The sequence below is a fragment of the Danio rerio genome, chromosome 16 (genome assembly GCF_049306965.1).
Source record: "Danio rerio strain Tuebingen ecotype United States chromosome 16, GRCz12tu, whole genome shotgun sequence".
NCBI classification, from domain to species: Eukaryota; Metazoa; Chordata; class Actinopteri; order Cypriniformes; family Danionidae; genus Danio; species Danio rerio.
In genome coordinates this window covers 23,354,853-23,368,828 of record NC_133191.1, presented here as the reverse complement: position 1 = coordinate 23,368,828, position 13,976 = coordinate 23,354,853, and the positions used below count along the sequence as shown (strand labels likewise).

Sequence of the window (13,976 nt, the reverse complement as noted above, 5' to 3'; positions counted from 1 at the left end):
CACCACAAGAAGTTTTGCGGATTTAGATATATTTTTCGGGAGTCGCAAGTGTGTAGATAATTTCTAAGAATTAATACGACAGTACGTTGGGAAAGCGTGCAGTCCCGATTGGGATGTTGCGGAGGCCACCTGCTACCCAATGGGAAGATATGATGGCAGAATGTATGGACTAGCCCTGAGAAGGGGGAGTACGCATATAAAAGATGGTTAGCGGAGAGGGAAGACACAGGTGTCTGTAAGGGGGACTGCACCGTGGCTGAATAAGCATATGGGATCGCCTAGTGGGGATCACGCATAGCGAGCACCTATACCCAAAACGCGGGCTGACCAGCGGGCAGACCTACAACATCAGCGCTGGGGGCCTCAGAGGAATCTGCAGGGTTCACCTAAGCGGGGAACTTTACTGACAGAGTGAATAAGCGCACGTATCGCCGTGTTAGGGAGAATGGCGCAGCAAGCGTGTTTCAACACCTTAACCGAGTTGTTTTCCTCAATCACCAAGGGTTACCCAATATCTTTGAGGAAACCGGCTCCACTCGCAGATTTTTAAACCTTGCAAATGTATTAGGTGTCGCCCAGCCCGCAGCTCTACAGATGTCTGTTAGAGAGGCGCCGCATGCACTCGCCCAAGAGGATGTATAGTGTGGAAAAATTTAATTTATGCAGTGCTTCTTGTACATTCTAAGACACACTTTATTTCATATATCAATCAGGCAGTGAAAATAGTTGATCTTTAAAGAAAACAGACCATAAATGCGCTGATTCTGTAATGACATACAGTTCACCCGAAGTTGATACAATTCTGCCCAGGTTACTGATAATTTAAAGTCCTTCTGCATATGCCCTATTAAGTACCAATTATGATGAACAAATTCACACAAATCATATTGTGAAAAAAGTTGCAACTCTTTAAAACAAAGTTTAAAGTCTAAACATTTTATTTTATTTGAGGGAGAAACATGCATCCTTGTATTCCCCACTCGCTTTACATCCAAGAGTTTCTTCAACACTTATTCACTCCCATTTTGTTTCCACAGACTAGGCTCTCTGGCTTGTTTCTTTGATAGCGCACCGTCTCTGAATCTGACTCTTAGCAGAAAACTGCTGTCTCAGATTGAAGCCTGCAGCAACCAGGAGGTAGACAAGGTCAGAATTGATTCTCAGTTAAATGAATGCTGCTCCTACTGTAAATATTTCTCATTATTTCTTACGTTCATTGTACTGAACTGTCCCTCAGGTCAAGAGACAGCTGGTACAGAACATTCTGGAGAAAGATGACAGCTCCTCCTCTGAGCTTCTTCAGTCTCTGGGGTCATCAGTGTCTGCTCTTCCTGTCTCCAGACTCTCCCGCTTCAGCCCAGAGGACCTGAACAGCACGCTTAGCACCCTGAGTCAGGTCAAATGGAGTCCCGCTCAAGCTACAGCTCTGGCCAAGAAAATGCTTGAGACTGCCAAGGTTTGACAGTTTATGTCAATAGATAGTTTCATCCATGTATTGCTTCCACAATGATGTTATTTATTTCTTTTGTAGAATGTAAGTGGTGAGAAGCTTCTGTCTCTGGGTTCGGTGGTGAGAGGCGTTGCCAGTTCCCTCCTCAAAAATGTGAAGACAGAAGGTCTGCTGGAAAACAAAGCCCTGGAAAATATGGCTGAGAAAATGTCCTCCCTGCAGAGAACAGCACTGCTGAATGCGGTAAGATGATCAAATTATTTAGAGAAAGATGGAATGATGAGAAAACAATAAAAACCTTTTTCCAAATGTCTTTCACATTTTTTTGGGTTGTATTTTTCGTTGTATAGTATGTAGACAGGTTTTAATATGACGATTATTAATGTTGTTGTTAATTATTATTATTATTATTATTATTACAAAATAAATATTCTGCAATGTGGAAACTCTATCTGCCTCCATCTTGATTTTTTGCACTCACTCTGTGTTTTGGTTTGTGAAATGATCAGTTTCGTCGTGACGTGAATGCATCTGAACTGGTCAAAGGGTTGCCAGATTCCCTCCTTTCGTCTTTGTCTCTGTCCATTTTGGAGAAGGCTGACCTGGGCTCTGTGGATCAGCTTAAGGGACGAGGCTGGACTCGTGCTCAGGTACACACTATTGCAAATCTCTTAAATCTATTACCATGCCACCCATTACTATCTAATTTCTTTTTCTCTGTGTAGTCAGTTTTCCTTTTAAAGAAGATAATGGGTAATAAGATCAACCTTGGCGAATTAGGGTGAGACTTTTTATAAACACATACACATTGTTCATTTTAAATTTTTAATAAAGCAAAGTTTATTGTTTTATTCATATTGAACTTTTTTTAGCTTTTCAACTTCAAAATGTTATTTTTAAATCAATGTGCTACTTCCAGTCGCAAATGTTTGTGATGTTTACTAGCAATTTCTATAAAAATAAAAAAAAAGTTTTTAGTGCGGTCATGCACATAAGATTTCTTATACCTTTAAGAATAATTAAAATAATAGGATAGGTACAGTTTTAAAGGAAGAAGTAACCAATACATAAAAAATATCTAAATAAAATAATAATTGGAGCAATAAGAATAAGAGTAATTTTCCAGGAGCAATTCTATCATCATAAAGGTATTTTGTTTAACAAATTATTAACTGCATATGTGATGTTGCATAGCTAAATGAAACTAATTACTTCAGTCAGAGTACTAAAAAGTTCTACACTGCCTGTCCAAAATAAAAAAAATATATATATAATAAATAAATAAATAAATATAAAGTCGCCACCTGGATTTAAATAAGAAAATTGGCAAGAGTCTTCAGTTGGATAATTACTGCATGGATTATGTTTTAGCTGGTAACATCTTCTTTAACCCTACTTGATGCAGAGATAACTTCAGATCTACTCTCATCTAATCTTCAAGATCAGGAGACACATGCTCAAATTTATTTCAGAAGGGTCAAATTATTGGCATGCATCAAGTAAATAAAACATCTAAGAGGTTTGCTGAAACTAACCAAATTGGTTTAAGAATTATCCAACACATTATTAAAAACTGGAAAGGCTTCAGTTTACTATAGAGCGTAAAGATTGAACTCTGGATCAAAGGAAGGATGTCATGTGGTCCACAGAGACCAGATTTACTCTGTTCCAGAGTCATAAGTACATTAGGGTACATCATGCCTCCATCATGCTTATAGACTACCATACAGACCTGTGGGGCAGTGTTATGATCTGGAGATGCCGAAGTTGGTCAGGTCTGGGTTCAGTAACATTATATTCCCAAAGAATAAGGTCAACTGAGATGACTATCTGAATATACTGAATGACCAGGTTACTACATAAATTTTTCCTCCCTGACAGCATGTGTATGTATTCCAAGCTAGGAATTATGAAGCTCAAAGTTTTACAGAGTGGTTCAGGGAACACAAAATATAATTTTTACCCCATGGAATGGCCACCACAGGGTCCAGAAGTTAACCCTATTAAGAATCTTCTGGTCTATCTTTCCCATCAACATCAACAAATTGGGACATTGCAGAACAATATTGAAATGATGCTATAGCAAATGTGTGTGGTAATCAAAGCTAAAGACACTTTGTGGCTTTTTTCTGAATGGGCAGTGTATAATTGTGAAAGGAAAATATCTGTCTATTATTCACTATAGTCTATATTCTGTGGAATCTAATTTTCAGCTTCTAGCATAGATTTATAGAGACTGTGAATCGGGGCACACATCTGTGCAAAAGTTGTTTAGTACATTTCACCGCTAAGATAAAATGTTCTGATAAATCTCAAAATGTTGTCGGCAGGAAACTGGGTCAGGCTGTGCAAGGTGTCACCTGTGAAATGCTTGAGAAATTCAACCGAACTGATGCATTGCAGATGTCACAGGAGCTTAACAAATCCTACATATGGCTCTCCAGGACTCAGGTAAACATCACATTCATTCAGTAGCACACACATTCTTTCATCTACTCTGACTTAGTTTTTACCATCAAATCTACAAAAGTAAACCATTGTTTTCTGATTTTGTTTTATTTATCAGATCCGCTGTGCAGCTCAAAAGCTCTTTGCGAGTCTTGAGGCGCAGAGAGCAGGATATTTTAATGACATTAAAAACGCTGAGCTTCAGGCCATCCCAGCTGTGCTGCTCATCAATCTACCGTAAGAACACACATATACTATTAACATTTATTTACATTTTCAGTGCATTCAAATGACATGTAAATTAAGTGTAAATGATATGCTAAACAGGCAGGATACTGATTTAATTTTTTTTGTGTGCGTATTCACACTCTGATTCCACATTCAGAGTGGAGAAGATTCAAAACCTGTCAGATGCTGTGTGTCCTGCTTTCATGGAGAAGATGAAGGACGTCAATCTGTCCTCTCTACCCAACAGTTCTCCAGCTCGCAGCGCACTGACTAAAAGAGCCATCGGCTGCTTGGTAAAATTTGCAAGCACACGTTTTCCCTCTCTTGTCCAAAAACCCACACAATATGTTAATGTGTAATGAACTGGTTTCATTTCTCTGATGTTGCCCAATGCAGTTCTGAAGACAATATAGAGGATATTTAAAAGAATATTTCATCAAAAAAAAAATAGCATTGAATTATCCTTTACTAACACTGATGCTGTTTTATTACTCTATCTTTCTTTTTCATACCACAAACATTAAGTGTACTTGTTGAAATGTAGCCATTATTGTACACTGTCAAAAAAATACGTTATTTTACATTTTTTTCCAGGCAGCTCGGGTGTTGAAGAAAAAGTAAAATAACAACTGTTAAACTACAGACATTTACCTTAAAATAACAGACAGTAAATTACAGAAATTTCAACATTTAAATTTTCTGTAAATTTATGTAATTTACTGTCTGTTATTTTTTGGTAAATGTCTGTAAGTTAACAGCCGTTATTTTACGTTTATTTTCTGGTACCCCAGCTGCTGAAAATAAACGTAAAATAACAGATTTTTTAGTGTATGTATATGTATCCTTCTCTTAGTGATTGCTTTGGTGTTAAACAAACATTAATTATTACTTTACAAAAGTCCTAAGCTTGACTGTTAGTCTTTGTGCATAACATTGCTGAAAACATTTTTGACTCTTTTTGAAACCTGTTTACAACTTGCATTTCTGGCTAAGAAATGTATATTACTAAAATGGTCTACTTCTCAAATTCCAACTATTTCCATGTGGATTTCTCAGTTGTCAGTCTTTCTTTCTTTAGAAAAATTTACCTACGATCTCAACCACAAACAGGACAAATTCAGGAGACTTTGGGAACCTCTCCAATCTTTTCTACATAAAGACTGATTTTTTTATTTTAGGAGAGTTCTGACTTCTTTTGTTTTGTTTTGATTATTATTTTTTTAACATACATTTTTTTTATTATTAATTTGCAGCGCTTGGGGATGGTTTGTTTGTTTGTCTGATTGTCTATGTCTTTGTACTATTTGAAAATCCCCTTAATTTTTTTTTTTAATTATTCACACTAACGTCATTCCAAACCTCTGAGAGCTTCATTCATCTTCTAAACATAAACTAAGATATTTTAGAGGAAATCTAAGAGCTCCTGGTGAAGAGACATTTAAAGTCTAGAAAAGGAAACAAAAACTTCTAATATCAGGGGTTGAACTGTAATCATGCATACTTCCAAGAACGCAAAAACTACTTTGTTTGCCACTGTCTTTTCTTTTACGTCAGGTAAGTGTATGCATTTATCATGACCAATATAGTATATTTGACATGAAAGTCAGCAGTTCAACACACAAGATCCATTTTGCCTTTAGTAAATGTGGACATTAATTGGACATGAAAGATGTACGCTAACAAAGTTGTTTCTAGTTTTTTTGGCACACAACTGTGTTCTTGGAGCTTTGTATGATTACAGTTGACCAACCGAAGTCACACAGAACAGTTTTGACAGTGTTTCTGCCTCCTTTTCTGGCCTTTGAATGACTATTGCTGTCTATGGAGAATGAGTGAGTGCTCGGATTTTATCTAAAATATCTTCATTTGTGTTCAGAAGATGAATGAAGGTCTCAGGGAATTAAATCAGGATGAAATTGAGTAATTAAGAACAGAATTGTAATTTTTGGTTGAACTAGCCCTTTAAAAGAGCTAAGATCCACACACAGGTCCACCTCATTTTTGCATTTAAAAATATAAAAATTTTTGAACCACATTCTGTGATAACATCTATTAAATAGTTGTTTGTCTAAAACAGGAGTGTCCAAACTCTGTCCTTGAGGGTCGGTGTCCTGCAGAGTTTAGCTTCAACTTGCCTCAACACACTTGCAAGGATGTTTCTAGAAAGCCTAGTAAGAGCTTGATTAGCCTGCTCAGGTGTGTCTGATTGGAGTTGGAACTAAACCTTGCAGGACACCGGCCCTCCAGGGCCGAGTTTGAGCACCCCTGGTCTAAAATATTATTGCAGGCTTTGACCATGAATGTTCTGGTGTGTGTGTGTGTGTGTGTGTGTGTTGGCATATGTGGTTTATGGAACCAATTTTCAGGTTTACCCACCAGCATTATGAGACCATTTAGTTTATGAGACCATTTTTGGTGGTCTCATAAACTAAAAATTTAAGTTGATATTAAAAATGGTTTAAATGATGATTATTCATTACAATGACCTAAATGATAATTATAAGACTTGTTTCAAAAGTTCACATTGTTATTTGGTTATTATTACACTTGGTGTGCTTTTTATGACCTTTACAAATATGGTCTTGTAAACCATGATGTGTATGTGTGATCTTTGAACAGCGCCTCTGTAGGCGGAACTTGGTACTGCACTTCTATACACACTCGCGCCAAATCTTACACAATTTCGCGCCATACATTCAATCGCGGGAAAACGTCCCTCATGAAGACTGTGGACGTGACAGTCGCGCTTCAAGCAGTGAAACTCACATCAAACAAGTAAGTCATTTGTTTTTAATACTTTGTACATTATTTATTATTATATGTACTGTATTATTCCACTTGTTATTCAAAATAGCAAGTTTATTTATAGATTTATATGCGGCGCGTACTGTTTTAGACAATAATAATTAGTGACTGGGAACAGAAGATGAGAACAAATAAACGTTAGAAATATGTGTTTGTAATGGCAGTATCAGACGTAAGTTAGTTCTTCAAAATGTGTATTTGCTAATAATAGCACGCGCTCGGCCTGTATCTGGCTTGGAACCGGTGTCGATTTAACCCAGAACCGGGCAGAGCTCACTCCTCCGCGGTAAACAATTCGATGAGATGTAACGTTATAATAGATGCACTATGTAATTTGTGATTTTTTTCTACACATACTTTTATGTGAGAAGCAATGACCATTCGAATATGGTATAAATAACATGGTAACAAGGTATATTAAACATAAATATGACGTAGAAACAATTTACTAAACTTGAATTATTAAGCATGATTGAACAAAATGTTTGAATTTACTAATGTAAATGTGTGGTTTTATTTTTTCTAATGTTTTTTTGTGATAAACTTGTGTTCAGTTAAACTGTACATTTGAATAAATGAACTTTTATTATGAAAAGAGGTTAACTAACCCTAGTTAAATAACTTTATTTGATCAAATTGTCAAAATAGTGCACTACTAACTTATATTTTGTTAAATGGTTTGAAATGTGATAACTGTATTATGAAATTTGATAACTATATTACTATTTTGTTCTGTTTTGGTCTTTAGAGAATTTTACACTACGTCACAAATATTAATACTGCTTTGCATATGTGGTATTGTATTGATATTATAAACTGTGAAGTTTAACCTTATATAATATTTTAACAGTGAATGAATGGTGGTAAGAGTCAAAGCAGAGGATTAAATCCTTTGAAAGATGCTGCTCATCATGTGAGGTTGGGGAAGGATAAAGACATGCTTACGTGGAGGTACATCAGTGACATCAAAGGTACCAAAGTTTTGTACATGTTTTTTCTTACTGCAGGTAACCCCCAGTTAATGTTTCATTATAAGCATAGTGTATAAAATGTTAAGATGCAAAAAGGAGTTTAATTTAACACAAAAAAATTAAGTCATGAATGATTTGATGACATGACATTATAAATGTCAACAAATAACATTTAAATAATAATAATAAAAAGAAATGTCCTAATTGAAAACCACACTTTAAAATGTTAATGTTTAATTTAAGAGTCTAAAAAATGCTAATATTAATGATTTCCATATTAGTGAAAAGTTAAAACTATTAAAGATTGTACACTATCCAGGGCCTGATTAACCAATGGTTAATAACACACATTGATGGAATAAGCCATTTACACAAATTTTGTCAGACAAGTGATGTCTGACCGACAGAGACAACATAACTAAATAGCGCCAGTGGTGTAACTTGTAGTGCACATAGCAACATGTTTTGACGCGATTGATCATCAACTCGAGTTCTAATATACCGTCTGCTGAACTTATTCTTATTATTTTTCTCCCCATTGCATATCAGATGGGAAATACATTTATTTTTAATAGGTAGGAAACATTTAAAAATAAAATAAAATAATGCAAATGTTAAACAAAGTCACAAGTGCCTCGTGTGTTTTGATGATGTTTATCTTATTTCTCTAAATAGTTATTTTAAATATATAATAAAGTTATTTTCAAATGTTAGCAACATCTTAATAGAATTCATTTGTATTTATTTATTTGTGATGTTAGTCACTAGGGGTGTAACGGATCACTGTTGATCCGTGATCGATACGGATCACAACCCACGGTTCGGAATGCGCGTGACTCGTAAATTAATAACTTTTTTTGAACTTGTAGGTTAATCCAACATTTATAACAATCGCAGAAAGATCGCCTCCCGTGTCATTCAAATTGCATGAATGAAAGCATTTTGGCTTCCCTGTAAAATATAATGATGACGTTGTGGGACCTACCTAAATGCTTTTGGCTATTAAGGTGTTTTTTTGTCACTGTTTGTTTAGCCTGCATTAATGCATTCATTATGGTAAAAATAAAATCACTGTTTAATGAAACAAGATGCTGGTGAAAGCAACTACATTGTGTAACCAACAGATGGCGACAAACAAACATCAAAATTATGTCATTGAATAGGTTTTCAAATATAATACATCTACAGTATAATGAAACATGAAGTTTTATGTGTGAATTGTTGAATCATTAAATGAAGATAAATATATGTTGTACAAGATTTCTATATATTTTGCATTATCAGCAACAGTAGCAAAGATCATATTTCATATTGAATACTTTTTTTTTAGCTGGTTATTTCCTGATTTTTATTTTTTATTTAAATTACAGGTTCTATATTCTGTTTGTTAAAAGCAATGTTTTATGCAGTAACATTTTTGTATAAATGGAAAGCAAATTGTCTCCTCCCTTTTTTGCTGATCCAAAAAATGGTCCGATCCATAACTCAAAAAACGTAGAGTGATCCGAACTGCAGATTTTGGATCCGTTACACCACTATTAGTCGCCCTTTCCCAAACCCTGGTTAGCCTGTCGATTATCATTTGCCACAACTAGCGCTACTTCACCCATATTCTCCTACCTCATGGCTCTGTTGAAGAGCATTTAATAGGTTGAACATGCCTTAATAAAGGTTGCCTCCCTCTCTTTAAAAACATTTTTTTTAGAAACTAGGCATTTCCTCTTAGCAATTAGTCAATATCATATATTATTATTATCATTGTATTTAAATTGTCAGAAAATGTCACCATGTATAAAAAGCATGCAGATTTTTTCCTTTCCTTCTTTACTTTTTTTAACTAAACAGCATGCTCTAATTGGTGAAGTGCATGTAAGTTTTGAAATAACCTGCACTGAATTGAGCGGACTGTAGTGTAGTATTTGCCGTAGATCAAAATGAGTGAACAAGTGGATTTGGCAATCACAAGAGAAAAAGAGGAGAGGGTGCATCTTTATTGAGGCATGTTTCATGTATTCACTCCTTCAAACAGACCCATGATGAGGAGAATGAGGGTATAGAAGACGTTATGGTAATGTTATGTGCAAGCTAGCATTAACTAGGCGGAGGATGCTAATGGCAGTGCAGACTGGATTCATCGTTTGTCTGAGGGCGTACTCGCACTGTACAGTTGCCATGAACCAGGCTGAAGCATGCTTTTCCCCCCTTCCGTTTCCCCCTACGGCCTGCACTCACATTGCATTCGTGCCTGGGCACTCTTATGTCATCGAACATGTGCTGTTCAGTAAGAGCTCTCGCAAAGCACAGTGGAGAATAGTAATAAATACCTTTTAAAATATATATTTTAGTACTGCTTCAGTTAACTTGAACAAGTGTACTTATACTATCAATTTTCACAAATTTTATTAATAAATTTTAAATGCTTAAAAAATAAGTTAAATCTTTGTAGACTATATATATATATATATATATATATATATATATATATATATATATATATATATATATATATATATATATATATATATAATTTATTTAAAAAATGTGGGCAATATATTATAGATTCGTTTTGAAAAAAATGTATTCTATTCTTATTTTTTTTTAATACAGACCTCTTGAGTTCTTAATCTGGGCCTGACACTATCAAATAGTAAAGTATTAGATAATTGTTTTGGGCCAGTTTCCTGTACAGTGTACTTTTTGTGCACTATTAAACCAACATAATGAATTTTTTCAATGATTTAGTTTCTTCTGTATCAGTTTTCACTGTTTGTCCTGAAAAGTTTGTGATGCATACTCTGTGGAGTCAGTGTTCATGTGTTGACAGAACTGTTTTTATTTGGCAGAGTTACAATTTTAATCTTGTATAAAAAAAGTACCTTGTGTTTAATTTTAAAACATTGTTCTGCACGATATCACAACATACAATTGTAATTTTAGAGTGTGTCATGTGGAGGAGTTGACCTCTCCTGTAACAAACATGAAAAAGCAAAGGTAGGGTATATTGGATTTCATTTTAAAAATTGGCATATTTTGAACTGTATGTAGTATTAAATATAATGTTTAATAATGTCTGTTTAGCACACACTTGAGTTGTTTTAGCTTTCATTTCTGTGTTTTGATTATGTTTTTCAGTCTCTTCATGAGCCATTATCTTTGAATTCTGAACAGAGTGAGCTTCAAAGAGGTTTGTCTATATAATTGTCTTCTAAATGTTGATCTGAAGAGATATTTTCTTATTGTTCCTGTATCTGTGCAGTTATTTTTATATAATAATACATTTAATATGGGTGTAGCGATACATTATTATATTGAGAATCGCAATATAACAATTCAAAGTTTTTTCTTTAGATTAGCCTCTATTCACACGGTGAGTATTATGCGTAAGATTAAACGTTTACACAGTGGCAGTATAAACTACTGTTGTTAAATGATGAAAATAATGCAAGATGAAATCTGATGATGACAAATGCCTGATTATACCAGTGAAAATGATCCATTTGCATGTGGACCATAAGAGAGTGCAAGCATACATCTAACACTCATCTTCAGAATTTTGAATTTGTATTCTGATGTCATCTCTGTCCTGTGCATTAAAGACCAATTTAAAGTTTAACATGCCAGATCTATGCAAAATTGAGCATTTTAACCATTACTAGGCCTACATATTATAATAATATTGTTTTTTACCACATTTGAGAAATAACAAATATTACTAATATTTAAAGCTTTTTTTTATAGCTTACAATATTGAGATATCAAGAGAAACAATGTCAAGTTTGCTGACCTAGCAATAGGCTATTGTTTTAATATCTGTGTGTTTGCTCATGGTTTATGGGGACCAAGTATGTCTACTGAATGTGACTTAGCAGTAGGCTATTGTTTTGTTAAATCTGTTTATTCATGGTTTATGAGGACATGGTTTGTTATGCGAGACTTAAAGCTTTCAGTAAGTGAATGTCATGTTTTCTTCATCTTTCTTTGCTTCTCTCTTTCAGCGCCTCCATGAGCCTGTGGCTTTAACCAACACAAACAGAGCTGTCTTCTACAGAGGTTTGTTAATTATTTTGTCATGCTAATTTGACACTCCTTAAAAGGATAGTTCATCCAAAAAGTGCAATTGTCTCATTATTTGATCACCCTTTACTTGTCTCAAACCTTTATTGGGATATTTCTTCTGTTAAAGACAAAAGAAGATACTTAGAAAAAATATGGAAACCTGTAACCATAGACTTCCATATTATTGGTGTTTTCTGTTGTGGAAGTCAAATGATTGCAGGTTTTCTTCTTCCATCAAAATATCTTGTTTTTGTTGTTTAACAGAAGTAATAAACCCTTAAAGGTTTGGAACACTTGAGGGTAAATTAATAGTAAGTAAATATAATTTTTTGTGTGAATCATCCCTTTAAGTGCTAAAATGACAGTTTCATATTTCTACTACATTCAACGTAGCAGTCCTGTGTGTTTAGTCATGGTTTATGAGGACCAATAATGTCTATTTTATGTGAGTTAGCAGCAAGCTATTGTTTTATTAAATCTGTGTGTTTACTCATAGTTTATGAGGACATGATTGGTTATGCAAGACTTGAAGCTTTCAGTAAATGAATCATGTTTTCTTCATCTTTCTTTGCTTCTCCCTTTCGGTACCTCCATGAGCCCGTCGCTTGGACAAACACAAACAGAGTTGTTTTCTACAGAGGTTTGTTAATTCTTTTGTCAAGCTATTTTGACACTCCTTAAAGGCATGGTTCACCCAAAAATGAACATTTACTCACTATTAATTTACCCTCAAGTGTTTCAAACCTTTATGGGTTTCTTTTTTTCTGTTTAATAAAAACAAATGAGATACGTTGAAAAAAGATGGAAACATGTAACCATTGACTTACATAATAGAAAACACAAATAATATGAAAGTCAATGGTTACAGGTTTCCATCGTTTTTCAAAGTATTTTCTTTTGTGTTTAACAGAAAAAAGAAACCCTTAAAGGTTTGGAACACTTGAGGGTAAATTAATAGTGAGTAAATGTTAATTTTTGTGTAAATCATCCCTTTAAGTGCTAAAATGACAGTTACCTATTTCTGCTAAATGCAGTGTAGCAGTCCTGTGTGTTTAGTCATGGTTTATGAGGACCAAGTATGTCTATTAGATGTGACTTAGCAGTAGGATATTGTTTTAATAAATCTGTGTTTACTCATGGTTTATGAGGACACAGTATGTGTAGGTTTACATGGTGCTACCAGTAGACTATTATAACATGTGTTTCTTCATGGTTTATGAGGGCATTTTTTGTTATGCAAGACTTCAAACAGTTAGTAAACAAATGTTACATTTTCTTTTTCTTTGTTTCTCTCTTTCAGTACCTCTATGAGCTCGTCACTTTGACAAACACAGAGTTGTCTTCTACAGAGGTTTGTTAATTATTTTGTCAAACTATTTTGACACTTTTTAAAGGGATAGTTCTCCCAAAAAGTACAATTGTGTCATCATTTGCTCACCCTTTAATTGTCTCAAACCTTTTTGGGGTTATTTATTCTGTTAAAGACAAAAGAAAATACTTACAAATAATATGGAAGTGAATGATTACAGGTTTCCATCTTTTTTTGTTTTCTACCATGGAAGTCAATGATTGCAGATTTTCTTCCACCAAATGTCTTGTTTTTGTTTTTTTATCAGAAGAAATAAACATGTAAAGGTTTGGAACCCTTGAGGGTAAATTGTTAGTGAGTAAATGTTCATTTTTGGGTGAATCATCCCTTTAAGTGCTAAAATAACAGTTTCATATTTCTGCTAAATGCAATGTAGCAGTCCTGTGTGTTTTGTCATGGTTTATGAGGACACTGTATGTAGAATGCAATGTTAGCAGTAGACTATTGTTTTATAACGTGTGTGTTTCTTCATGGTTTATGAGGACATGATTGGTTAAACGACACTTAAAGCTTTCAGTAAGCGAATCTCATGTTTTCTTCATCTTTCTTTACTTTTCTCTTTCAGCACCTCCATAAGCCAGTCGCTTTGGCAAACACAGAGTTGTCTTCTACAGAGGTTTGTTAATTCTTTTGTCAAGCTATTTTGGTA

The 13,976-nt window shown here is 34.5% G+C and overlaps 2 protein-coding genes and 1 long non-coding RNA gene across 3 annotated transcripts in view; 1 reads left to right on the top strand and 2 right to left on the bottom strand.

The window, feature by feature from the left end:
- The window catches only part of LOC137487900 (uncharacterized), a 1,155,393-nt gene that overhangs the window by 173,923 nt on the left and 967,494 nt on the right, over positions 1-13,976 (bottom strand). The window lies entirely within an intron of this gene.
- Positions 1-13,976, bottom strand: part of LOC141378084 (uncharacterized) — a 361,025-nt gene that overhangs the window by 243,442 nt on the left and 103,607 nt on the right. The window lies entirely within an intron of this gene.
- otoa (otoancorin) overlaps positions 1-13,976 on the top strand; it is a 61,389-nt gene that overhangs the window by 9,288 nt on the left and 38,125 nt on the right. Inside the window, exons 13-20 of the mRNA XM_009292280.5 lie at positions 1,038-1,146; positions 1,238-1,456; positions 1,532-1,693; positions 1,960-2,100; positions 2,176-2,231; positions 3,781-3,901; positions 4,017-4,135; positions 4,284-4,419. Of these exons, the coding sequence (XP_009290555.1) occupies positions 1,038-1,146; positions 1,238-1,456; positions 1,532-1,693; positions 1,960-2,100; positions 2,176-2,231; positions 3,781-3,901; positions 4,017-4,135; positions 4,284-4,419 (1,063 nt within the window). The remainder of the gene's footprint in view (positions 1-1,037; positions 1,147-1,237; positions 1,457-1,531; positions 1,694-1,959; positions 2,101-2,175; positions 2,232-3,780; positions 3,902-4,016; positions 4,136-4,283; positions 4,420-13,976) is intronic.